Raw genomic sequence first — 27,957 nt, forward strand, 5'->3', positions numbered from 1 at the left:
CAGTAAATGCTGAAAGGACAAATACACTAAGAAGTAAATGAAGAGCTGTGGTGGGGGAAAAAAAAGTTTTCCCCCTGGAGTTAAAAAAATGGTAACCCCTGAGGGGGTGGTGTCCCTTGGGGTTGAGCCAATCAGCGCTCCTGCAAAATATAAACATATTACAACCAGACCAGAAAAGAAGGATGTTGGAGTTGGAGAAGAGTGGCCATGTTCTGAGACCACGAGGAGAGAGAGAGAGAGAGGGGCTCGGAGCCCCATTGGGGGCTACGCCCCCCCAGCCCCGGTTGGGGGGCTGCAGAAACTTGGAACAGTGTTAGAATGGGACAGGCATCTGTAGCTAAGAGCTGGGGGAAGCTTCTCCACTGTGAGCAGCAGCAGGAACAGCAGCAGAGACAGCAGTGAACAGAGAGACTATGGCTGAAAGCCAAGAGATAAGAAAAGCAGCAGAGGCGGCTTGCAGCCAAGCAAGAAGATACGAAGATGTCTAATGCAGAGAGAGACAGAGCAGGACTAAGCTTTACATAGAGTTTTGGGGTAAGAACTGAACCAAACCCCCCAAAACCCCTTTTGAGACCCTTCCTAGGAGGAGGGAGATGGACTCTGGCTCGAGAGGAGTCTTGGAGTGCAGCAGTACCGGAGAGAAGAGCTAAGAAGCTCGGAGACGTCCCAGAGCTGGACTGGGATGGCCGGATGGAATGCGGAGGGGGTGACCTTGCCCCCCCCAATCCCGCTGCTGCCAAGCTGGCAGTTTTGAGACAGAGCACAGGAGCTCTGGTAGAACGGTTGAGGCAAAGACTTTCAACTGAAAGCTGCACTAACGTTCTGACTCAGAGGTAAATCCCCTGAGGAAGGGGGACTCCCCCCATATTGAGTCTTGTGTTGTGTCTGGAAAACCCATCTCACACTGGATTGAGTTGCGGGAGGGGGGCTTGGACTTGGGAATTGGATTTTGGGGGTCTCAAACTACGACAAGAGCTAATAGGATTTTTAGTCTCAATGGGTGAGAGACTTAAAAAAACTTTAATTCGTTAGTGTCACAACAGTTTAAAATATTTAATAATGGACTTTGTATACATAATTGAGTCTAAGAGAATGAATCTCTACAATGTTTGTCTAATGCTATGTGTGTTCAGGATATGTCTTTCCCTCGTTTGTCTTTCTAACAGTAACATTCCAAGAATGTTAACAAATTCTGTAGAAAAGGTAAAAAATGTACAACCCAACTTAAACTTACTTAACGCTCCATTTTAGTAGTAGTACCTTCACCTAACCAAGGAAATCTCTCCCCTGGATCTAACTGGTGGACAGCAGAATCATTGCTTAAGCTGCTTCCTAATGACTGAAGAAGCTGTGACCTCCAGTAACTCATGCCCATGATAAGGAATTGCCTTCTGACACATCAGTGCTGGTCATTCAGAACTTTGTTCCTTTGTCTGGAAAAACTGATAAGAGGGACAGCAATGGCCACGCTCATTACAAATTGCTGACACCCAGGAAAAAAGCTTGCAGGATGACCAAATGCTAAAAAGAGAGGATTCTTGTCCACAACGACAGACAATAAGCCTCCTGCAGGAAGATGTGCTGTGTCTCAATTAACAAATGTTACTCCACATTTCTCTCCCTTAGCTGGAAACCTTTCCTGTTTCAGAAATCCACCGAGACTTTCAGACAGTTTTTGAGGAGTGGGAATGTACCACTACAGGGTGGAGGATATACTCAAACTAATTTGCAAAAATCTACAGCTAGTAAAGGTGGGGGAATATCAGAGAAGGTGGAGTGGCAGTGCAATTCCAGTAGCTCAGGCAGCATCAGCTCCTAGAGCAAACCGGGATACAGGAGGAAGGCATCATTCCTTAGAGTTTGATTCCGTTCCCTAAGGAATCTTCACAATCAGGTGAGTCTTTCAGTCAGAATTAGCCAGGTTAACTTAAACTGTTTAACTTCAGCATAATTCGAGGTGCGGAAAAATCAACGTATTCTTAACAATGCCATTCAATCAGTAACCTTACTGAAGTTAATGACGAGTGCCTACACACAAAGGTATCTGCTTTGCTCTGAACTGGGACAAATGTGTTTAGAAAAAACCATATTTTTAAATTTTTTTTTTTTTTAAAGACACTAAAAATCCACTCTGGCCTTTCTGGGTTTACTATAGAAAAATAGTGGAGTATTTCTACAAGCAAATAAAATGAGCAGCCAGTTTTTAATAATATCAAGAGAGACATTGACCTGTAGTAATCACTGTGAAATCTGTGACTGAAAGATCTTGCTGTGGTATCAAGACCTGCCAAGGAAGGTAAATCTTCACTGGAAAATAGGTGAATTTGCAAATTGGGTCAGTTAACCCCAATTAGTTCCTTGGGCTGAAACACTAATGAGACCACAGCAAGCTGTAGGTCTGAGCTCAGAAGAAAGTTTACAGGGATCGAATGCAAGATCAAAAAGGGTTCATAGAAGTTCACAATAACTTTGTTTTTTTCTGTGAAGGCACATTAGGAAAAGCTATCAAGAAATCATTTCCACCCCCAGTGAAAACATGCAGGAATGCTCAGGCTCACAGGACACTGGATAATAGCCACTTAACTATGTCTCCCATGACAAGCCTTCCCCAAGACTCTACCTTAGGCACATGTGTAATGAAGTGCTATGATTTTATATCTAGGCTGGCAGGCCTACAGGGCTCCTGTCCCTGTTGGGGTGTTCTGGGTGCAGCTGTGCAGGTGTAACACTACATCTGCCTTGCCTGATCATTGGAGCATGACCCTGTGCTCTGTTTTGTTCCCGGTGCCTCTGTCAGTCCAGGCTGTTGTAATTTCTAAGATACTGCTTTTGATCACTTGTCCTTATAGTTTCTGTATGCTTTAAGTGCATGATTGCTTCCTTTGATTTCTTCTCTAATAAGTTAATATTACACACTTCAAAGGCAACCAACAGAAGCGTTGTGCAAGGAGGCTGTAATGATACATTTTGGGATCGCATAATTTTGGAATGAACTCTGGAATTTCTCCTTCAGAGACACATGTCCAGATGGCAGATAGCTTAACTCTCAAAAGATGTAACCCTTATTTTATTTACTGTAACTTCAGTTACTTTTGTAATTTAAAACCACTTCAAGTTCTCTTCCATTCTAGTAAGCTCTGAAATCCAGAAGTATTTTCTTTATTTCTCTGAGCAAATTTAAAGACATTAGGATGTCAGGATTCCCACACCATAATAACATGGACTGCCTGAGTCATTGAATTTAGTGCTACCATCAAGCACCTATCTGGTACTTTGTTCTGGAGAAGTCTGCTCCTGAACCTGTACGTACCATGGAACAGAACACAATCCTAAATCCCACTTCAGACACAAACTTTAAACCATATCAAAAGAGCAAATGCTACAACTACAATAAGCCATTGGAAGAGCAACGACATATGAAAGGAATTACAATAATTCCTTTAAATTTTCACATTCCCACAGGTACATATCTCAGTTTTGCCTGTTTTGGTTTGCTGTTACTTTGTTTGGTGCAATTTGTTCTCAGAGCAAGTTGTGAGAAGAGTAAATAAGTAAGTAGTAGCTGACCAAGTAAAGATTGTATGTCGCTGCCTTTTAGTTGTTATTTTCTGTGAAGTCTTACACATGTAAACTATTGAGATCCAAAAGGAATATCTGTTAGTGCAAAGCTGCATGATTTTTTCAGGATTGGTGCCTTAGCTGTATAATCTGCTATCAATTGAAATATTAAAAGAATCTCTTGTTTCTTCAACAGTATTAGAAGGAGCTAGAGTCTACACAACTTTGATTCTAATAATCCTTTCCTAAATGACTCCATCTGCTTGTCTACATTTTTTTCCAGAGAAAATTCAAATATCTTAACACTCCATCTTATTGAACTATAGCTAACTCAAGGTGAGATCTTGACTTCAGTGCTGGGTTTTTTTCCAGCATCTCTTCATATCTTGATGACATTTCTCCATTCATCTATTATTCATATATGTTCTTGCCCCATATCTGCATGAAGTGTTATTTGTAACTGAAGCACTTGGAACAGATACTTGCATCTATCCCAACTGTCAGACTCATGCTTCAATTACAAAGGAAATTCTGTTCTAAAGGAAGCTTAGCTCAGGTTGCTGATGGGTGATATAAAGACATGATTTACATTTGGACAGCACTACTTTGCTTTGTTTTGTATTAGAACAGCTAACAGTTGAGAATCTGCTAATTTTGATAGTGGCAGGTTGCTGTAGTAGAACATGAACTGGCCTTGGTTTTGTATTCTAGATTCTTAGAATACTTAAAATCAGCAAAACAATTTCTAATCAGTGGAAATACAGGTGGGCATAACAGTCAGTACTGATTCAGCAGTGGCTCAAACATAGGTCTGGATGCAAAAAGCCCAGGAACTCTTTATCCATACAGGGAAACACAGCTTATGAGAGTATTTAATTTTTTTCCCCCACTCTTTTGGACATAGACATCTCCTCTGTCAAAATGGGAGTTTCCACTGAAAATGCTGATTCTTGATAACATGACTGAAGCTGCTTGGCCCCTGCACTGAATTCTGAAGGTCTTTATATGTAGGTAAGGGCTTCTAATAAGATGTTAAATAAAATGCAATGTGATTTGACCATCTCTGTGAGCTCAGTGGTTTCCTTTCCTAAAGGACTTTGCTTTTTTTCATTTGCTGTGCACACCTTAAATGGTCAGCTCAGAGTTAATGTCCATCTCACTAATAATGTCTCAGACACAGTGGAGATGACAATGCAGTCTCTGCTTTGAAATAGATTTTTTTCCCAAAAAGTTGATGAAGTCATAAAAATAATAGCTACAAGTTTTTTTGCCCTCTTTTTGGAGCAGGTAAAGAAAATAAATCCCTCACCTCTCCTGAAAATAGAAAGAAGCATGGGTATAATGTAAAAATTCAGTTTTTCAAAATAATTTCAGACACAAGTTACATGGGTAGTAACGGTCACACCTAATATCTGCATTCCATTTATCACTCTACTGAAATTGTTATAGAGACCTTTGTTCTGTTCCTTACACTTCTGTTGCAGTTGTCTGAGAACCTGAGAGCCTTTGTCGACCTCACCAAGGCTTTCAATACTGTGAGCAGAAAAGGTCTATGGCAGATTTTGGAACGTTTAGGTTGTCCCCCCAAGTTCCTCCAAATGATCATCTCACTCCATGAGGATCAGCACGGCCAAGTCAGATATGGCAATGCACTTTCTGAGCCCTTTCTAATAACTAATGGTGTGAAACAAGGCTGTGTTCTCGCACCAACCCTATTCACAATCTTTTTCAGCAGGATGCTCCAAAGGGCCATGGCAGACCTCAAGGATCAGGACGGTATCTACATTCGATATTGTACTGATGGAAGCCTTTTCAACCTAAGGCGACTGAAGGCCCACACCAAGACCTTAAACCATCTTGTCCGGGAGCTGCCGCATGAGAGGAGCCCCCAAGAGAAGATACAAGGACTCCCTGAAACAACATCTCAGCCTTGGCCATATTGATCAACATAACTGGTCTACTCTGGCCTCCAACTGGGAGGTCTGGAGACACACCACCTATAACGCTGCTGATGCCTTTGAGAACACATGCAGGATCACTCTGGAGGAGAAAAGACAACGCAGAAAGAATCGTGCCTTGCAGAATTTACCACCTAAGGAGTCTTTCTGCTGTGCCTTTTGCAACTGGACATGTCTATCTCGTATTGGCCTTTTTAGCCACCAGCGTGCTTGTGACAAATGTGGGTAGAGACCTTTCCAAATCTTCATTCACGAAGGCCAGCCATGACGATGATGAAATTGTTATACCTGCTGACTCACGCTAATAGAATGAAAGTCCTTATTCCCACTTCCTTTTAGGCAATTGATGAATGCTTAGGATCTCAACTCTGATTTCAATGGGAGCTGAGCTGTGGGAGGAGGACCTGGATGTTAAAGAGTAAGTAGCCTCATGAAGCACCACAAAAGTAATATAACAGGGCTAGTTGGATGGAGCTCTGAGCAATCTGGTCTAATGAAAGGCGTCCCAGACCATGGCAGAGTGGTTGGAACTAGATGGTCTTCAAAGTCATTTCCAACCCAAACTATTCTATGATAATTGCCTTATAGTAGTGATGCTATCTTAGCCTACCCATTTTCTACTTCATGCTTGAGAATCTCAGCCTGAAAACTACCAGGGATGTAATAACTGCCTAATTTGTATCAAAGTGCAGGTTAGAAAATTGATAACCAACCTCAGGGGAGACCTCTGTTATTCCAAACTGAGACAAACTCTGATGCAAAATATTGATATTAAGGGAACGCAGCACTTCTTCAGATGGGAGTGCCTCAGAAATTCCTGGCTTCCTGTGCAGTGGGGACACAAACAGTTCTACACAGTTCTTCTTCCCCTAGGGAAAAAAAAACAAAAGCAAAATCACAGGAAGGGTCTGATATTAGATAATCTCTTCTGACTGCAAATTACAAGTATAATTCCAAAAACAAAACTATGAGACACAAAGGCTGCAAGCTGCTTTTTGAGGAGACCATACCCTTTCCTTGTCTCTGTAAATCCCAGGTAACTGTGCAAGAAAATGCAAATACTGTATGTGGGCATGTATGCTTTGTCTCAATCACTATTGACAAGGTAGACTCTTCTTGGGTCTAGTACCATTAAACAAGACAGGTCTATGTAACATGATGATGGGAGAAGCCGTGGGATGGGGTCAAGGGCAATGTGCCACCACAGATTTTAACAGATAGTTGATCTGAGCTGAGATGAAACAGGAATGCTTAGGATATACTGTGATATTTGGACATTGCTTTCTAACCCCTTTTCAACACATCGCTGATACATACCACAACAAAGTATAAAGTCCTTTTAGTCGACTGCAGTGCAACTCTTAAAAATGGCATAACAAAATGAAAGGACCAGGAAAGCTTTTTTTACACTTAATGGATAAGCTGAGAATGTCCACTCTCCCATCTACTAACCCTTGCCCAGATGTCTTTGATGCAGTCCTGGCAGCCTAAGAGGTTCTGTATTAGAAATGTCAGGGGTATTCACTCTGTTGCAAGGGAGCAAAAGGAAAGACTACCAGAGAGTTTCTCTCGTTGTAATAGACTGGAACAGCATCTGAGACCAGTGCTCCAGACAGCACTGATGCCCAAAGAGGTTGTGGGAACCCTGGTTCCCCAGGACTATGGCCAGCATAGCTGACACTGTTACGTAGACTCCAGACCTGGGGGATTCCACACACATGAGGTAGGCATGGAGCTGCTATCTGCATTGGTGCCGGTGCAGGCAGGAACCTCATGGTCTGGTTATTTGCTATTCATCCTTATGGGATGGGAGAGATCAGTTCAAACTGGGATAATACTGATTTCCCCTGCCTCCTTCCCATCACTTTGAATGTGCATCGTTATCTCTACTGAAGTGAAGAAAAAGACATCTTTCGCTATTCTTAAAATATCTAGCTTTGCATTGAGAAGTAGAGCTGCACAGAAAGGGACTCTTTCAAACATGTTTGCCCTAAATATCTGTCCTCTCACATGTGCTGCTGGTCCATCTGCTCAATAAGATTGTTAAGGGCACTGGCTACTGGTGAGAGTTGAAGAAACTGATTTGAGGCTGTGGTTCTACTCAGTCTCTGACAAGGGTAGGTGACTGGTGCTGGGTGCTGAGTGCAGATGGCAGGCATCAGGCAAGGCTTGGTAGGGTTGCAGCATTCCCAGTATTTTGTGCATCCTCTGTTTAGGAGTTCCTCTGCCCATTAAAGGGCCTTTATGGGAGAAGGATTTACTGGAAAGGTTAAGGAGACACTGAAAATACCCAGTTAATACTTCCTGGCACACTAGGTGTTGCTACATGTAAGAGGTTAGCAGGGTCTCTGCTCTCTCTCCCTGTGCCCAACCACATCCTGGCTTCCAAACTCCTGATCACTTCTGAGAGCTGCTCACTTGGCTGGGAGTTAGCTTACCTCACTTCAGTTGTCTAAATTACCTTCAAAGTCAGTGGAGAGAGATTGGCATCTCTAGAGGATTATTTAATCCATCCTAAAATAATTGGATGGATCTCAATGCCTCTCTTCATCCCGTTACCCTTCTCTATATTGCTTTTACAGAGAGCCTAGATGAGTAGCTTAAACTACACATAAATGAGGTGAGATGAATTTTGATGTGCTCTGCTTGATTGCTAGCACCCTTCATGAGAGGAACTGTTTCATGTTAGAAGGATGAAAAGTGGGAATAATGTCTCCTAATATATATTTTTCTTCCTTGTGAATTTTGAATTCTGTGTGATTTTTAGAGCAAAGAGGGCAAAAGTTTGCTTGCTTTCTTATATCACTGAAACATTAACTCACAGTAGACCTTTACAGGTGTGGAGAAGACTACTTAAATAATAGTACTTACTGTATTTCAAGCTATATGCAGGTGCAAAATGACATTATCTCTTCCCTTAGATCACAAATGAGAGAAGAAAGCAAAAAGCAATGGAGCCAGTAGGAAAATAAACTAGGTATTTCTTCTGTTTAGTTACATAATTTCCAAAGAGCTAGTAAGAAAGCTACTAGGTGACTCAGGACGTTGAAATACTCCAGAAATATCCCAGACTCCAGAACATTTTTCATTTAATTGTGCTTTCTTTTAAATATGTCTTTAAACCTTTCATTCTGGTCAATGGGGACAAAGGAGATTTAGCATCACTTGTCATGAATGAGTGACATCCCGATGAACATGAAAAGGGCTGCATTGCCCCAATTCCTATTGATCTTTTTTGCTGTATTTTTTGTGAGATCCTTTCTCATAGAGACATTATTTGAAGTAGTTTTATAATCCTTTTTGATGCATACAATCCTATCAAGTTTTCAAGGCAGGAAATACTTTTATGCTGAACTTGTCAGTTTTCTTCTCTAATATTCAACCTGCATACAAAATAAAATAACTCTTCTTCCCTCTGCAAAGTGAATTGAAGGCTAGCAATATATACATGATGTTGAGTTCTCTTGCCTCATGGTAGAACTCATAAAAAGACAACAGTGTTAAGAATACATACACAGAAAACCATAAAATGACAACCAGTTTAAAACAGTCTTTGTTGCTAGAAGCAAATTTATTGCTATCTTTTGCAAATAGGACACCATAGTCTACAAGATCATTTCGGAGCATAGCTTATTACAGCAGAATAACAAAGAATGAATATTAATATTGTGAGAAGACATTTAATTTACTAATGGAAAGTCTGAGGTCAAATTGTGAAGATGCCTTTGAAAGAAAGAATCACGTGTATTTTTTAAGCAATATTCAACCTCTGAGAAACAAACCATGGTTAACTGTCTCTTAATGAACATGACATAGAACTGCATTAGAATGAAAACTAAGGGATGTGCAATCTGCTTATGAATAGGATACAAAAGAGACTTATCTGACTTTTTTTTTACTATAGCTGAGAATAGTTTCTTTTCAAAAGAAAATTTAAATAATTTTGTAATGGAGATATTTTTCTGTAGTGCAGTTTAAAAAAATGGGAAAAAAAAGTATTTTTCTGTCCTACTTGATTGCACTTTTCCACATTGACAAGAAAATGAATATAAGAGAATTTAAATAAACAGATGCATTTTATCATACACAATCTTTTGGTACTTACAATGAGCCTGTTGATATGAACTTGCTGAGGTAACAGTCCTAGTGCTGCTGCCACTCCTTGGCGAAATATCCGAAGCAATGTGATATTCAGCTTGTTTACATCCATTTGCAAGGTCTGAAAAACAAAACCAGTTCAAATGAACACCTTGCTCAAGACATTTAGTTCTCAAGAAGACTGACCTCTGGGACTCTCCACTAATTGTCTTTTTTTTTTTTTTTTTCCCAGAACAATAATCTGTGCAATCTACTTGCATCACAATATACAGTAAGTCAAAAGATAAATTTAAGTACCTTAAATGCTGCTCATTAGCAAAGTACCACCTTTCCTCAACTACACTCAAAATAGGTTCCAGAGGTTTTTTGGCTAAATTCCTTGGACAAGTCACAGTGTTTAAGATATCACAATTACTACCTTAAAAACAAAAGTCAAGCATTAAACACAATGCACTTTTAAAGAATGAGATGTTGGATTTGCACAATGAAGAATCACTTTGAATACTATATTAGCACTTCTCCCTGAAGGTGAAGAATGAGTCAGACGTAGTGAAATTATACAACTTTCATTTTGATTAGTGGTTTCTGAGATCAAAAAAGAAACATTCTGGATACATTACCCATGCTTGAATTTCCTAAAACTTCCTCCTGTGAGTCAGAGGACACTATGATTCCCAGCAGAGGCAAACTATATCACTGAAGCATTTTCCTTCTGTGTTAGAATTATAGTGAAATTTAAAAGTTTCCTCAAGTTCAGATCCTTCTTATGAAGTCAGTGTAATTTTACCCAGGAAATAATTTAGGTTCAAATCTCCTGCTTCCAAGAAGACCCAGATATAGAGTCTTCACATGATGCATGGTGATCAGTACTTCCATGTGGTACTTTGGAGTCCCTTTCTTTGCAGTAGAGAAGAGAGAAAAGATGACTATGTCAGATGACCACAGAAGGCTGGAAGGCTTTGAATGCTTCTGGTAGTTTCTGACAGGAAGTTGGTAAGTTCTGCCTCAACCAGTTGACTTGAGATAAAAAAGATTTTTTTTATTATTTTAAACTTCCTATTCAGAGCCATAGGGCAGCTTGCTGCTCAAGGATCCAAGCAAGTATCTCCCTTCCATGGGAGACATCCATGGGGCAGATATCACACTGGAAATATGGCTATGGTTCAAAAAGAAAGGCAACAATTTTCTCAAAGAAAAACAGCATCACACATTATGACTTGTTCTTTAACAGAATTTATAAGCTATGATATAAAACTATAAAATATTTGCTTTCCTTTTCCACTATAATTTTGATTTTTCCATCAGAAAAACTGAGTGGTTTTCTACTTTTCTCCTCTTTTTCTCATTTTTTTTACACTACTGGCATTGTCAGGTCTTGATGAATCATCTGAGATCTGCTCTTACAACAAGGCTGAGCTTCAATTAAGCTGAAAGTATCGAATTTTTCAATTTAAATTAGCCTTTGTACCCTGGCATTTTCAAAATGCAAAATCTTCTTCTCTTTGCTTCTTCTTGCATTAGACAGACATCCTCAGTGACTGCAAAACTGCTTCAACTTTACCATTGAAATAGAGAGATGTCTTGAGAGGAGACATATGGAGATATAAGAGATGTGAGCACTTTTTCTTCTGTACCCCAGACTGGCTCACTCCAGCCATGGCACACCTGACAAGAATTAGTTTGCAGCTTTGAAGCTGTCACTACACTGAGACAGCCTGGTCTGAGGATCCTGAGTAAATGAGAAAGGGAGTAGCTGCTAAAACAGAAAAGCTCTCGTGAGGGACCCTAGTGATCCATTAGGATGGCATAAAGAGTGCAAAACTGCTTGCCTAAGTCAGTGACTCTGAGTTATGGGGATAATACTAACTGTTGTTACTGAGCAAAATCAGCAAGCATAAAATCAAAATATATTTACTTAAACATACTTGAGCCAGGGATCAGAACACATTAATTGATTTATTGTTATACAGTGTGTTAAAACCTCACTAATAAAAACACAGAAATTAATAGCCAGAAAAACATCTAGCTTCAGAGGAAATAGAAGATCTTAAAGAACTTTAAAGGAGGTAATAAATTCTTATAGATTTAGTATGCTGGAATTATGGTTCATCATATCCAGGGACAATAAAACATGGTGAAACTCCAATATCTTTAGGAGAATCTCATTTCCTTCTACCAGGTCTGAATTTGGTCCACTGTGCCCTTTAACGAATAGTCACCAAAGGCTGCAGTGTGTGTGTGTCGCTCTGCAACAGCTATGTTGTCCTTCATCGTTCTGGGGGAAGCCTGAAGACTCCAGTATTCTGTCAGTCTGGCACCAGCCTGCTAAGAAATCTCAAGTGGCCTTGCAGCCAGAGATTTCAGGACCCTTTTAGGAAACCTTCTAAGTGGGTGGGAAGAAATTTGTCCTTAAGCCTTATATCAGGATGCTTCTTGTGCAGCAATAAAGATTTTTTTTTTGTGACTATTCATCAAAAAAAACCTCCAAGAAGTAGCTGAGGAAGAAGCATCTCATATTTTTTATAAGAACCTTGCCTTTCTCTCCACTGAGGGGATCTGCTTCTCATTTGCTGGTGTCAGTGTGAAGCTTAGTTCCTTGGCAATTATAGCAAAAATTAAGTAAAAGTACCATAGGCTGCCTTTTTCTACATCAGACAGCACAAGAGAATACATTTGCCTCTTCCTATCAAAAAGGAAAATTAGCAATCCAGAATCTGCTACTTTAGGAATGGAATTTCTAACTGAATCATTGAAAGAGAATGTACAGAAATGCTTGATAAGATCCCGAGAGCACCTGCTTAAGAGTGAGCAGAACATCACAAGAGCTCTGTGCTCTCTATTACCCTTTTTTTTTTTGCTCTGTATGTATAAAAGTGTAAAGCAGGAGGGGACCAGACTGGAGACATATCAAGTTCATTATCCTGTGGTCAGCTCTGGATTTGTATGGAAAATTATAGGAACAGGGCAAGATTAGTCTTTTCCCAAGTTCCTTCTGACAAGATCACAGCTAATTAATTGCTATTCAGCATAGGCAATGAGTCTCCTCAATTACAAGAATGTTATCATACTGACACTATCTGGGATGAAGGCAACATTTGGGGACATTATATTCTGAACTCTGGCATGCTCCTCTGAAAGGTGACTGAAATTTAAGTTGGACCTGAGGGTCCAGTGTAAAATTGCCTTTCTGCAAATTCTTGACTATAAAAATTTTTGTTGAAAAAAGAGAAAAAAGAAAACAAAAACAAACAAACGAAACTGAAAAGAAAGAAGATAAAGAAGAGAAAGGAAAAAAGTCTTAACTATTCCAATCACTAGAAAATTTCTAATTAATATTATTGCACCATTCTGATGGCATGCCTTGATACTGTGTTGACTATAATTCACAAAGGTAGGAGATTAGGATACAAAACTGCTAATGGATGAAGTATAAATGTAACAATACCTATACATTAGACAACACTATAAACTGTCACGAAGAGAATGGTATCCTAGAATGCAAACCTGTCCAACCATTTACAGAGTATAATTACACAAATGAAATCATTATGAGTTCTCACACTACCTGTAATAAAATGTGAAACTAACCCCTGTAAAGTTATCCATCTAAATAAATAAAGCACTAACACAGATACACAGGTTGTGTCTTACTGTGTTCCTCTAGCTGCTCCTTTTTCTTTGGAAAAGAAAAGGCTGAAACATCCCAGTAAGACAGCACTAATCATTTACCGTTTGTTCATCTGTAGTGTTTATCATGGATCACAACTACCTCCCCAAGGAGGTTACAGTTTTGAATCTGCTGCTGCTGTTGGCAGTAGCAACTTGTTGACCCCACAGGAGGACACCCCGGAGGACTCATTTTCCTGAGCAATTACCGACCTGGATATTGAAACTGTAGCGACGGTTTCTAGGTTTATCCAATCCAAGCAAAACAGGTAGTTTGAACTAAAGGATGTTTCTGCTTGTAGTGGAAAACTTGAGAAGACAGAGTTCCAGAAAGGGAAACTCAGCACGCAGAACCACGAAAGATCATTCACAACTGAAATCCTACAGGGGCTTTTTGATGAGGATTTTCATGTTAAAGGAAAGAAAAAAAACCCCACCAAAACGCTAACATAAAAGGGATGAATGTATAATACAGTTTCTGAAACAATATTTTTAGGATATTACAATAAATCATAATTTGCCAGTTCTGCTTCTTAAGAAAAATTCAGAGATGCCACCCTTTCTTATAGTTCATTTATCATCAATTATATCCTTTCTGCAATGAGCTTCAAATATACCATTCCTTTTCTATGCATTTGTTGCTCCCCTCTAAACTCATCTGATCCTATCACCACAGATGTTTTCTCAAACCTCTAGCTTACGTGAATATACAGGAGCAAAAATAATCAAGAATGAAGAAGATTAAAGGTGAAAGTATAGGCCTTCACAATACTTTTGCGAAAAAAGATGAGAAGCAAATCAACAAATTATACATGCTAGGAATTTTACATATTTAAAGGCCATTGGTGTTCAGTTCTATTTTGTCCTAAAACAAAAATAAACACCCCTATTTACTTAAGCCAAGCAAAAGAGAAAGCTCAGAAAAGAGTTGTCTTACCTGCCTGTGCTCCACTTATTTATATATGTTCTAAGAAAGTTAACAAAAATGCTATAAAACTGGGTGGGGAGGTGTTTTGTGCTAAAGCAAATGCTGAACTGCAGCCAAGCTGTGAGTCCCTCTATCTGAGCACCCTGTTCTGCTGCTTGCACAGTGAGAGTCTCTATGGTTAATTAGTGTCACAGTATGTCATCTTGTCACCCTCATCAGACAGTCTCAGCTGTACAACCAAAAAAAGGACTACAACAAATCTGGCAGCAAATTGTGAAAATACCTGCATTTTCTTTCTATTTTTCTCCCTAAACACATTAAATTTTCCTTCCTGTTGCTCTTCAATGATTTGAGATTGCAGGTACATAGGGCATCAGGTTAGCCCATTTGGCTGGCTCAGGTGCCTAATACACATCCATAGAAGATTTTGGCTTTTATAAAATTATGTGAGTCATGTCACAGCAACTTTACTGTCTCACATAGTCCATGAATCCCACGGGAGCCAGTATGTCCCTAGCCAGCATTATGCAACTACAACAATGCGTTTTGCCAAGTGTCATTCCAAAGACACTTTGCCCTAAACCAAATTGGTATCTGAGGTACACTGCCTCCTCTCCTGTTTACCTCTCCCTCTACAATGTGATTTTCTTCAAGAGGAAAGACCTGCCCTTTTATGAGGTCCACATTAAACTTTAAATTATGTCTGTAAACTAAGATAAAATTCTCCTGAGTATAAAATCAATTATTCTAGTGATTAATTAAAGAAGATTCATGTTTCTATGTATCAGCAGTTGTCTGCAGTGACCTACTCAAACTTACACACATAATATATTTGTGCCAAAAGACAATATGACTAGAAATATAAATCTTGAGACACTTAAATACTTCCAAGGTCAGGGAGCAATTACCGAATAAAGTGGACTGAAAATCACCCGAAATAGCAGAAAAATTACAGGCATACATTTGAGTTTACAAGAACCACTGAAAAGCACTAAGAAATGCTCTGGACCTGGAAAATGCTTCTGTTTAAGTCATCTGATTTCTAATGAGGAGATAATGAAGCTGCAAAATATGCAAATCTGCAAAAGAACCCCAGATCTCACATGCAGACTGCAAAATTCTGTGTGCTTGTCCAAAGAGTATTTGGGTAATAAGAAAAGAGAGCTCTAAATTGGTTCTGTATAAACATTAGGAAAAAGCAATAGGAATAGGTTACTTTGATTGCTTCAGTCCTGATTAGTCTAGAGAGGTTTGGTATATTTGTCTGCTGCTTTTCAAGATGTGACATTGTACAACTTCACTCATTTTTGCTAGAGAAAAAACCCTCACATCTTACACGGAAAATCTTTGTTTAAAGTAAGCATAATGTTTCCTGGAATTATGCATTTCTCATGTAGCATTAAAGAACAATTTTGGCTCTTGATCAATTTTTCATAAAAGCATATACATTTAAATATTTATGCACATTATGAACTCTCTGAAATAAATTAAAGACAGAAGTAGCCCTAATGAGAAGTATAGGGTTAATCCAATTAGTCAAGGCAGCTGTGTGGTCTCCCCTCATACTGATTTTGAAGTGAATATTCATTAAAACATGAGAAAATGAAAATTTATAAAAAGAAGCAGTCTTTCCCACACGCGATTAAACCACAGACCTTTACACCACAGGAAATTGCTGGGGCCAAAAACTGAACACGAGGCAGGAATGGGACTGGATGCTTAGATGGATGTTGAAAGTCACTAATGTCCCTGAAAACTGTTCAGAAGACATACTACAAGCCTTGTCATACACTTGACTACCATATCTGTCACCATCAGAAACGAAGATGAACATTAGTGCAACAACAACAGGAGAAGTTTCTCAGCATGCTATTGCAAGGTTTAAGAGCTGGCCATCGTCCTGGGCTAGATACTGGGTTTCATTTAAGTCCTGTTTGCATGTGTAGGTACCAGCTGAGGACAGTCCTAGAGAGTGCTGCATTGCAGAGGATGAAGGTGCCATACCAGGTGCTGAGGTGATGCCAGGGCACTCCACTGGCACCCATTGCTCAGACTGGCAAAACTACCCTGGAAGCGGGTGGGTGATATGACTAAACTGGTTTGCCTCAGTTATGTGACAGATTTACACTTCTTTTCACAGGGAGAAGAACTAATTTCTTAGATGAGATCAGCTGATTTGGGGCTGATTTGACCAAGTCTGTGGGAAGTATCAACACAAGAGTGAGAAATGTCTCATCTGTGAGGTCTGGCTCCTGGCCATGATTCCCTCAATTCCCTCACTGAGCTTTTACATGCACTTGGGCAGTGAGTCAGTCAGCTATAGAAAGACTCCATGAACTTCATTGATGATTGAAGTGTATGAGAATGCATTCAGTCTATTAAGGATAAGGTTTGTTAATGCTTGTCTTCGAGAGGTGCACTTTGATTTCCATCAGTTTTGCATTAACCTCTGGGCTTCCAATCTCCAAGCAAAAATAAGGGCCAGCTCTTTCAGTATGGTGTAACAAAGTAACGTGGAGACATGGAATAGTCTTCTTTCTTCTGAAGGAAATCTCAGAAGGTAGGTTATTTCATTCTCCTGGTTTCTGAGTCATGTGGGTCATTGCTGTACCACAGTGTAAGGTAGTTAGTGGGGTGACAGTCTGAGACCATGTGTTAGACTGCCCTCACAATGCTCATTGTACTCATTTCCCTTTACCTCTTTCCTATGGTATCATTAATGTATTATCATATGTTTGGAAGTCAGAAAGTATGTACAGGTTCCAAACACCTAATGCACTATGGATTGCAAGAGACTACCATCCCACAGCCCCGCCTCAATAGGGGAGTAACCTTATCCAGAGCCCAGTAAAGTTAACAGGACTTTTACTGAGTCTGAGGGTTCCAGAATCTCATATCCTAAATGCTCACAGAATGCATGCTTGTCATTGATGAAGGGTTGTAGGAGAGGTAAAGAAAAAGCTATTTATTGTCCATGGGACAGCCTCATCATTAAAGAATACCAGTCCTGAAAGGTCTCTGTATGGTGAGAACCCTTTGGAAGGGGGAAGGAGAGGGGCAGGAGGCTGCGGTAATTCTGTTGGGCTTCATGGCAGATTTTCTAGAGCATCTTCCAAAAGTTACCCCGTCTTTTTTTTTTTTAATTAGGAGCTGCATTTCTTCACCGACTCAGATTTACTTAATCACAAAGTATATAAGTTTTCTTAAAATAACAGCTGAAGTTAATTTCAAAGCTCTGATAGTTTTCTAGGCTTTTTCCTTCATTCATCCACCTCTCCCTACCCTCCTCCCTTATGGTAGACAGTTGCAAAGGACAAGATGACGGAAAAGCACAAGACAATACAGAGAGCTGAAAACACAGGGAGAGCTGGAAAAGCTCAGCTGAATACTATTTCAACCTTCTGTTCTTTGAGAGTCATGTATAATAAGCTCCATAAAATTTTCCTATCTGTCCTTATTCAAGATTAGGAAAAAATTTATTCCTTCCATTACAGAAGAAATGCATGGTGCTATTATGTCTGACATAACTTTTATGCACATCATGATTGTACCAGTCACATCCTATTTCATCATCCCAAAGCCAGATGTAATCCTCAGAGCAAACAGATCCTATTGAGCCTGTTCAGCACAGCACTTTAGATTATGCCTTGTTTCTTCTGTCCAATTATTAAACCTCTAGGTAGAGCCAGTGTAAAGCTCTAAATGCCAGAAAACCAGTATTGTTTCTTCTTGTTCTTTTTGTAAAACCCTCATTTCAGACATTAATTCTGTCCAATTACTAAAGCTCTAGGTAGAATCAGTGTAGAGTTCTAAATGCTAGAAAATCAGTATTGCTTCTTCTTGCTCTCTTTGTAAACCCCTCATTTCAGCTAGTTGTTTTTGTTGCAAACAATTCTTAGTTACTGAAGTTGATGCCTTAAGCCCCTAATGGTTTTTTTATTTTTTCTAATATTTGTAAGACTTGTAAGTTTTATAAGTAGGTTTTAAAAGCAGAAACCCTCCCTTCTTCGTCCCTTGTCCCTTTCCCTTTCTCCAGTACCCTTGTTTATACATTCCTTAACCCTCTTACCCCATTCTATCCTCCCTACATCACTCATAGCCCCAAATCTAATAGAAATGTTTAGTCTTTTGTCAAGGCAAGGCCTAGACAGTTGACAGAACAGCATATCTGGGCCTAAACCACAGAATGAAGTCAAGAATTAGGTAACAATGTACCCTTTGTGCTCTGATGATGGTGAAGGGGTTCATTTCAAGGGGGTGGACCCGGGGCGGACCAGAGTAAAGGCCAGAGGGTGGACACATCTGGGATTGGATGGATGGTATTATAAAATGTAACCTCTCAGGCACAAGGGCCGCGTCTTGTAACATCTTCTGCCTTGGCAAAATAAACCCTTTCTTATCTCACCCCTAATTAACTGCTCCGGGAGATTTTTTCAGCACCTAAATCCCACGGCAACAAAGTTAAAATTCCTGTTAACTCTTTGTAAAATGGTCCTCAATACATCAAAATGCCTTCCAGATGTAAAAAACCATCCCAAAATCATCCTTTTCTTTTTATCTTCAGAATTCTAAATTTAGTTTGTAGCAGAGACATATATATATATATATATATATATAATATAATAATGAAGAACAAAAGTAGAAACCTAAGACAATACAGCAACTTCCACATCTTCCAGGCAGTGATATGGACAAAAGACTCCCACTGACTTACTCTCCTTCATAATCTTTCTCTTTTCTTTGAAAATCCAAGTAAGATTTCAGTACTGCTGACATCCTAGCTTTCTCAGGCATTTATTTTCAGATGAACAAAATCTGCCTGAACACACACACAGTGAGAATGTTATAGAATAAAGCAAATACTTTCCCTTTTTTCTCATAATCATAGTTCTTTGTAGTTCCTGGGTACAGGAAGAATAAAATTTGAAATACATCTGAGGGGGCAAAAAAAAAGAAAAAGGTCTTAAAATACATTCTATTCAACTAGAATTGAGGTGTTTACACAAATGGCTGTTCTTGTGCGATTCCTGAATAAGGCTCATGTCCCAGGACAGTCTGGATTAATTGTCTAACACAACCAAGACTTTCAAAGTAAGAAGCGATTCTTAGCCTTCAACTCTTGACAGATCAGATTTCCATTTTTAGGAAGCAAATGTCAAATAACAAGGGCTCTTTAGTGTGATGCAATTGGCAGTATGTTTTGGATCTTTATTTGTGTTCAGCCTTTTAGCCCAAATAAGTCTGTTTATAGATATTATCATCACCATAATCACAAATTATTGGAATAAAACTTGTATTACTGCCTTTCCCCTACCAACTTTAGCACTCAAAATCAATGTGAACCAAGAACAGACAATACAAGGCAACCTTGTAATTTCTGCCTCACATTTCTTTTACCATTTCAAACTTCAAAGAAAACTAAGCAAAATTAAGCAAAACTCTCAGGGACCTCCAATTTTTTCTAAGACAAAACTTGCATTACTTTGGGTTTTATCCTGTCATTGATTCATGCATCTGAACACATCACTTTGTCTCAAAGTTTTAGAAAAACCATTACTAGAAGTTCAGAAACAAGAAAGCAGTGAAAAGACAATCTCATGATTTTGGCAACTGTCTCAGATCTTTGACCTCCTGAAGCTGCTAATACTGAATGTATTTAGAGGCTATGAGATACAAATTCCCTTTCTCATTATCATCTGGTCAGACTGGATTTTCCTCTTCTGAACAGAGAAGGCACAGCTTAAGGGAAAATACTAACACTAAGTCTTCACAGATTTAAGGAGAGTTTTAGCTCAATGAGTCCTGTAAATGCTAATAACAATATTGTATTTTTGACCAACAAGTTTCTGTTTGAAAATGCAATACATACACTTTGTCCTAAATGTCCTAATACAGAACAAGTTTTTTGACTCAACTCTTGTCAAGTTTTCTAAAATGGCTTTCAGGCTAATTTGGGCAACTTTTCTTAAAAGAGGACTCCACTTGTGAAGTCAAAGATGAAGAAGCTGTGCTGTCCTGTACTATGAGATGTTACTGCTCTAAAATGACTGGGAGACAGAGTCTAATTAATGAATCTTCAATTTCTGTCTTTTATGTTTGGATCAGAAGACCATTCTGTGTTATTTTGTCTTTTTTAGACAGGCAACACAGCTGTCAAAGCCAATCTCAGATGTTTAGAATGAGAAAAACAAATTTTTTTCTCCTTTTAGTCTCAGAATTGATCACTCTTAAAAGAGAATATTAAAAACTGTTTGCATGCAGTTCTCTCATTGTTACATATACACAAAAGCAAAACAATTCATAATTCTTTCAGTGAGAAATAGCAATAGCAAATTCGGTGGGTAAGATGTCCTTTTCTTTTGTTCTTTCTTTCTTTCTTAGTTATTTTTTTAACAATATTCTTTAAACATAGAAGTAATAATCTCTCAGATTTCCCCAAGTGACCATGAGCAGTGCCATTTGTGTTTGAGAGGAACTGCTCCTCTCTACAAACACCACAAGTGTACCTTTATGCACACTTCCTGCTCTTTCCTGCACTCTGGAAACCTGTGAGATTCCCAGTGGTTCTGTGGCTGCAGATTCACGTGGGCAGGAAAAGATGCCTGTGAAGAAACCCTCAACTTTGCTGAAACCTAGTGCATGGCTCCAACCCAGAGCAATATCTGTGTTACACCTGTCAGATCAAAACCAAAGTCCTGCAAATGATGGAAAAGGACTCACAGACTTCATAAAAAAAAAAAAACCAAGCAAACAGGACATCTACCTTATTTCCTAGGAAAGAGACAACAATAGCATCTATGCTTCTTAAAAAAAGGCCATATGGCTTCTGTCTCAGTTGGTATACGAATAAAACTTATAGCCTAAACTTATCAGTGGAGGTGAGTCTTCCTAAACTAAATCAGAATTTAAGTGCAAAAGCAAAACAAAGCAAAAGCTACAAAGCCTCAGGAAAACTGGAGGAGCATGATTTAAATTTGTATATTTATATGTCATACTTTTTTTTTTTCACAGTATCACGCAGAGAAAGACAGGAATTTCATTTGAGACTATGGCTATTGTTGTCTGTTTTTTATACCTAATGTCTAGTTGTAGCAATGGACTTTTAGCCTATTTTGAGAAAATATCTCAATGAGATCTATCATGTACAAGATCTTGTTCCTGTTTATTATGATAAGTCAGAGATACATTTTGCAAACGGTCCTAACCAGCACCTGTTTCTGGGAAGAAAATCCACTGACACTATCCCACTGAAATTCATATAACTACCTGGGAGACGCTGGCTGCATTCAGCGGAACACAAATGTGCCAGGCCTGAACAATCTCTGGTCAGTGCACAGGACCGAACTCAGTGGATCCCATCAGTGTCTGACTAAACACATAATTTACTCTTGGCCTTAAGGGGAAGCTGTATGAGGAGCGGCTGAGGTCACTTGGTCTGTTCAGCCTGGAGGAGACTGAGGGGAGACCTCATTGCAGTCTACAACTTCCTTGTGAGAGAAAGAGGAGGGGCAGTCACTGATCTCTTCTCTGCGATGACCAGTGACAGAACCCAAGGGAATGGCCGAAGTTGTGTCAGGAGAGGTTTAGGTTGGATATTAGCAAGACGTTCTTCACCCAGAGGGTGGTTGGGTGCTGGAACAGGCTTCCCAGGGAAGTGGTACAGCACCAAGGCTGACAAGAGTTCAAGAAGTGTTTTGACAATACTCTCAGGCACACAGTGTGACTCTTCGGGAGGGTGCTGTGCAGGGCTAAGAGTTGGACTCAATGATCTTTGTGGTCCCTTCCAACTCATATTCTAAGATTCTGTGTGATTCTGTGAATTTACTGGAGAGCTACAAAGAGCTTTATTTCCTGCACTACCCTCACTTCCCACTTCCCTGCTGTGTTTTCCCTTCTCTTCATACTGACAAATCATGTATTTTGGACTGCTCTCATATCCCATCTCTCACTCCTCCAAAGACAGAGATGCCACATTGTTGTGCAGCAGTCCAAATGTATATATTATATACATTCACCCTCTCTCCTGTCAGCCCTGAACGGCAGAGCCCCTATCATACAACTCAATATGAGGGTGTAATCCCACCCACTATATCACCCAACAGGATAGCATGACAGAGCACCAGAGATGTACAGCAGGGCTCAGCCCCATCCCTTACCACAACATCGCTATCATGGCTTTGCATATAGCAGCAAGTTCAGCTTCACCAGACCAGGCTGGATCCGTTTGTGCAAGAGCAATACAATTACTCTACATATGTGTTCACAGGATTTCTGGAACTCCAGAAACCATTATACTACAAACCATTATACTACAAAGCACGGAGAGTAGCATGTTACCTCAATGAAAAATGTGGTAGGTTACTACTAATGTGGTACCTGATTGCCAAGGTCATTAGGGTTGGCAGGGCTCATCCTCAGTCTCAACTAACTCCTCTACTGCCTCTTCTCTTTTAGTTAGAACTAAAACCAACAAACCTGCCTTACCAGCTTCATCATTAGATTGTGTCTAGTGGAGGAATGTTCAGTTCACTGCCGAAACAATGCTGAACAAAGTAATGTACCAAAATAATGTACCATAAATGGAATAACCCCATGCTGGGATGAATAAAGAAACAAAAGATTAAGTAAATGGCTCTTCCAGCTTCTCATTTCTATGATCTTTTTCACATTAAAAATAACATTCCCAGAAAACCTCCCAGAATTGCCGAATTAAATGACTGGAGGGAAGAGAGGAAAACAAAATAGTAAAAAATAATGAAAATTAACATTTTATAAAGAAATCTCTGTGCTTTAAGCAAAGGAAACAGTAAGAGGAATTCTTAAATATTCTTTTTAAATATTCTTAAATATTCTTTGTTGTTGTAGCAAAATGGTTTTCAAAATGTGATTTTTTTTTTCAGTTTTAATTTTTCCCCAAATTGGTACTTCAAGAAACAAGAGAAATAAAATCAGTGAAGCTGAATGTCATAGCTGAGAACCCTTTGCCCTCAATTCTTCATCTCCCTCTTGTCACAGGATAATCTGAATGAGATAGGAACTTTGTCATGTCAGATGAATGGTGTCTTTTTTTACCTAATATAATTTGAAAACATATTTATGATTCATCAGTCTTTTACAATTAGGCTATGATTGGAGATTCTAAGCTGTTCATTTTGCACCTAAATGTGAAGTTCTTAAATTTCATTGAAATTCAGTATCCTGTGTCTTCTCCTCTGTCTTCTGCCCTAACAGCTAATATAGAGATTAGACAGATCATAGAGCATCTCACAAATGAGAAAAAATATATTTTCAAAAATACTTTGCAAAATGCAATGAATAAATAATAATGTCTTTCAATTTTGTAGGAGTCCAAATAGATTTAATCTTTTACTTGAACAGACATTCTGCCATATATGTAGGTAAAAAATCCAAATCTTCATTCAGTGATTCAAACCTTTTAATTTTAACATTTTTGAGATGATTTAGCAAAAGAAATTGACACCTATATAAGAAAGGTGACGCTTTTTGTTATTTAAAGCTGTTTTTCACAAACCTTTTGCACAAGAAAGAACCTGCTAGTTGACAGTCTATGTTCTTAAGGAAGATGAATCTTTGGATATATGAGACTTTTTAAGGCCATATCCTTAAGGTATTTATGCACACCCATGTATTCAAACTTCAAGTATAATTGAAAACATGTAGAGCTTTAATTATTAGTAGAGTATGTGATTGTTTGCTTTAGACTGAAGAAGTATTACATCTGGTTGCAAAGAGAAGCCACAGTGCCATTCTTGGTTCAAAGCAGGTACTAAGAAGCAACAACTGACTGCCTTAGAAACTTGGAAAAGCAGAAAGAGAATTGGGAATACAGGCTTACTATTATCAATGTTTGCTTCCCCAGTGTGAATTTTACACTCAAACATTCAAATTTCCTTAAATAAACTCGATAAAAGGGACCATTTCACGCCACTAGTGATATTTGCTCTTCTGTAGTGCCTTTAATTTGTTTTTCTGGATATGAGTTTCCTCTCCATAAAAAGGTTTTAAGTCAGGGTTTCCTAAAGAGCCTTATAATGAATACGACCTCAAGCTGGGCCTGCATATCTATCTACAGTGAAAATCCAGTTTCAGGCTGCTTGGAATTCTGACAACAGTGACTGTGGCAGTGGCAGTGCTACCCCAGCCTAGCCTCTTGTCTGACATATTCCTCAGATTTTGAAAAGACAGTTTGCCCATGACAGGTCCGCCTTGTAAAGTTTCCCCTGATTATGGGCACAAATAAAAAAACCCTTTAGGAGAGACAGCAAAACATTTTTTGAGCTACAAATATAGTCCAGCTCTGTAGGAACACCTGTTGCCCTGCTTTCAAATCCAGAGAGTGTTGACTTCTAGACATTCCCTGTTTATGAAAACCCAAAGGCCTTCCACATGTAGAAAAGTGCAAAGCTCATGAAAAGACTAGAAATAGAATAATATAAATTATGCTTCTGTGAAGAAGGATCATTTTTATTGCTTTAGACAACTCTGTAAATATTGTAAAGTCTACATGATGTACTGTAAAGTCTGCATCAAAAAAAAGAAGTCTACATGAACTGCTGGCAATGGCTAAAGAAAGAAAAACTATCCATGGATACCTAGGGCCAGTAGACTTAAGTTTACTTGCTTTTTTAATTTAAATATCAACAGGGCTATACCTTGAGATGGCAAATTTTTCATAATTATAGAAAAAAGAAAGGAGATTCTAGAGACCTTTGGAGGGATAAGAAATCATTGGTGATAGTAATTTGATGTATATATTCTGTTCCAAAAGTAATCATACTGGATGTTGAAAGGGCAAATCAAAGTGTAAACCTGCAAATATGCTGGAACAAATGACCTCTTTCAGGAAACTGCTCCTAGCAACTTTGTACTCTGTGCCAGTCAACATGCTTATTAGAGGTCTGATGAGTCACACAAAGTCATACAAAAATGTGAAGATAATGCAGAAGCTCAGTGATAACTCAGAATAAACATTAGGGTAGGTCAGACACACCTGGTGATTCAGGTGAAGTCCACCTGAACATCATGTAGTTAATACGACTAAACTCAAGACAATTAAAATTTTGGAAAAGCATATATAGTTCACCTGCAAAGAAATATATTTTTAAAAGGAGTGATTAATAAAGTGAGTCGGGGTTCATATCTGATAAACAAATGAACAGATACCTCCAGGAAAACATGAATATAATCCCTACTCAACCTCTGAACTGACTGGAAACTGTACAGCCATATCAGGGAGTCAGTAAAATTCGGTTATTATATCTTTTATCATGGTAATCGACAGAGAGGACTACATGCAGGCTGTCATTTTCTACCACTTTTCAATTCATTAATGTCTCTCTCATGCCGGTGATCAGGAACACGACCATGATCATGACCGCACACATTCAAACGCACACAGCTTCTATGGGATGTAATGATTTTGTAACTCTCCAGATGCTTCCAGTCCTGTAAACACTTATTGACTTTGTTTCTACTAATGAGCTGAGACTTACCCAGGCATACAAAACACCTGAGGGGCAACCTGCACAGACTACAATTAACTGTTGGTTCCTGTTTCTGTTATTTAATTAGTAACATCAATTTTGCACACTACACATACTTATCCCAAAACAGACAGGCAATTACCAACAGTCATCAAACCCTATTTTCTAAATTACATGTCAAGGATAAATGATTTTAAAGTACAAAAGTAATGTAACCAAAACATTTTTTTATGCTGTGTCTCTGCTGGATAAACCTAACAGTTTCTCACATTAAATGATAATTCCTACTTCTGCTTAGGATCAGTGGACCCAGGATATAATTATTTCATAAAAACTGTTCTCCTCTGCAGAAATCTCAGAATATGCTTTCCTACAGAACAATGTAAAGATGCAGAGTGTGCATAGAAGTGAGTTTGGCCCTGGAGCACCATGTAACTTTTTGCTATTCTACATAGATATACACTGAAGAGGGCAAGGTGTTCAGTGGTTACTCAGGGCTTCAATGTCTCTATTTTACTTTGGATTCTGTTTCACCTGTCTGCAACAAATGGGTTCTTCACAGTTCCTGGTCCAGAGCTTTTAGGAATAGTCCATAAATGCATAACCCTGAATACCATAGTGAATATCTATGCCAGAAAAAGCTGTCATTTCAACCCTATGGTCATATAACATAGAAAGTCTGGGAGTCAGGTCTATGCCTACAGGACTAAACTGCCTTCTACATCACCAAAATGAGGAAACGAAGTTTCTTAGGTTAGCTTTTGCCTTTACAAGCTACAGAGGCTAGACACTGTAAATCAATAAGTGCTCCAGGTTTCTGTTGAGGCTGAAGTAAACTGGACCTGGGGATGAAGTGAAGATGCCTTTGGCAGTGGCAGAGGTTTGATTCAGGTAAAAGCTCTAGGCTTCTGTTGAACTAGGACTATGATGTTGAATCAAAGCATTTGGTATTCCTGATGAACTTCAAATAGACAGAGAGATGTGATCTGGGACCCACTGCTGCTCACACAAGCACCAAAGTAAACATACTTTACCGCCGTGAAGGCAAGGACTCCAAAGCAGTTGCTTTGGAGCAATCCCACTTCACGTGGGATTGCTTAGCCTGGAGAAGAGAATGTACAGAAGGGACCTTGGCAATGTGCAAACAAAAAAATCTGATGGGAGGGAACAAAGAAGATACTTCCAGGCTCTTCTCAGTGCTGCCCAGTGACAGCACATGGAGGCACTACTCAAATTATGTAAGCGTGAGTTCACAGATACTGAACTCAATAGCAGTGCCCCCAACAGCTTCTGTAATACAGGCTTTAATCCTAAACCTCGCTTCATTCATTAGAAATGTAGCAGGACAGCATATGGAAGCTGCAGGAGGGTTATCTCCTCAGACACTGTTATTAAAAAAATGCCTTTTTTTTCCTTTAGAACTTTCTAGAGATCACAGTACTCTGCAGAAGCTGTCAGACTGGGGTGAGTTTCTGAGCCTAAATATGAATTAAAGTTTGCCCAGTGTTTCTGGGTGCCTTCTCACCTGCCCAGTGTTTCTGATGCAGGGCCACAAATGTGCCACGCAAGTACATAGTTTCAGATTTTCTACTTGATCATTTCTGACCACAGTCCTTTCCCTCTATCATTTGTGAAATATGAGATTGAACCTAGACCCAGGATGCCAAAGACAATTGCCTATGCTAATGCTTGTTCTAATTTGATCATTACACTAGGATTAAGTCTACTTCATTGTACTAGACTTACTATCACTGCAAGGCAGGACACAATCAATTTTTTTTCCTTCTGGAAAGGATACCTTTAGGCATATAGATCTTTTAGACAAAGGATGAAGAGTCATACAGGATGTTGTTTGAAAACAAGAACTCTCTACATATGATAAAAGCTATCCCCTTATTTTAGTAGCTTTATCTTACTCTTCCTCACCCCCTCACCAGCTGTTACTTTTCTGTATATGAAATGTATCCAAACCATTTCACACATGCAAAAAAACTCCCAAAAAACAACCAACAAAAACCCCAACCCCAAATCAATTTAGGAATAGACTAATTCAAACATATGACAACATGATATCCAGAAAAACAGTCACTTCAGTCATTCAACTGATAAATCAAACACCACATCATTAGAATTGGTTAGCAGGCCATTGCAGAGATTGACAAATAGCACAACAGAGTGGAAAATCTTGGCTGGGAGATGATAACAGAGCTGTAGCTTCTGATGTTGTCTATCCTTCCCTTCCACA

General features: G+C 39.1%; 1 protein-coding gene across 3 annotated transcripts in view; it reads right to left on the bottom strand.

Moving 5' to 3' along the window:
* Window positions 1-27,957, bottom strand: part of PTPRR (protein tyrosine phosphatase receptor type R) — a 144,638-nt gene that overhangs the window by 66,912 nt on the left and 49,769 nt on the right. For 2 of the 3 annotated variants that reach the window (XM_032688939.1, XM_032688940.1), the window contains 2 exons: window positions 9,622-9,735; window positions 6,230-6,385 (listed from right to left, as the gene is read on the bottom strand). In XM_032688939.1, coding sequence (XP_032544830.1) covers window positions 6,230-6,385; window positions 9,622-9,735 — 270 coding nt within the window. Of the gene's footprint in view, window positions 1-6,229; window positions 6,386-9,621; window positions 9,736-14,217; window positions 14,307-27,957 lie in introns of those variants that run through there. The other variant, XM_032688941.1, reaches the window with a different exon arrangement.

Source organism: Chiroxiphia lanceolata, chromosome 5 (genome assembly GCF_009829145.1).
Source record: "Chiroxiphia lanceolata isolate bChiLan1 chromosome 5, bChiLan1.pri, whole genome shotgun sequence".
In the NCBI taxonomy this organism is placed as follows: domain Eukaryota; kingdom Metazoa; phylum Chordata; class Aves; order Passeriformes; family Pipridae; genus Chiroxiphia; species Chiroxiphia lanceolata.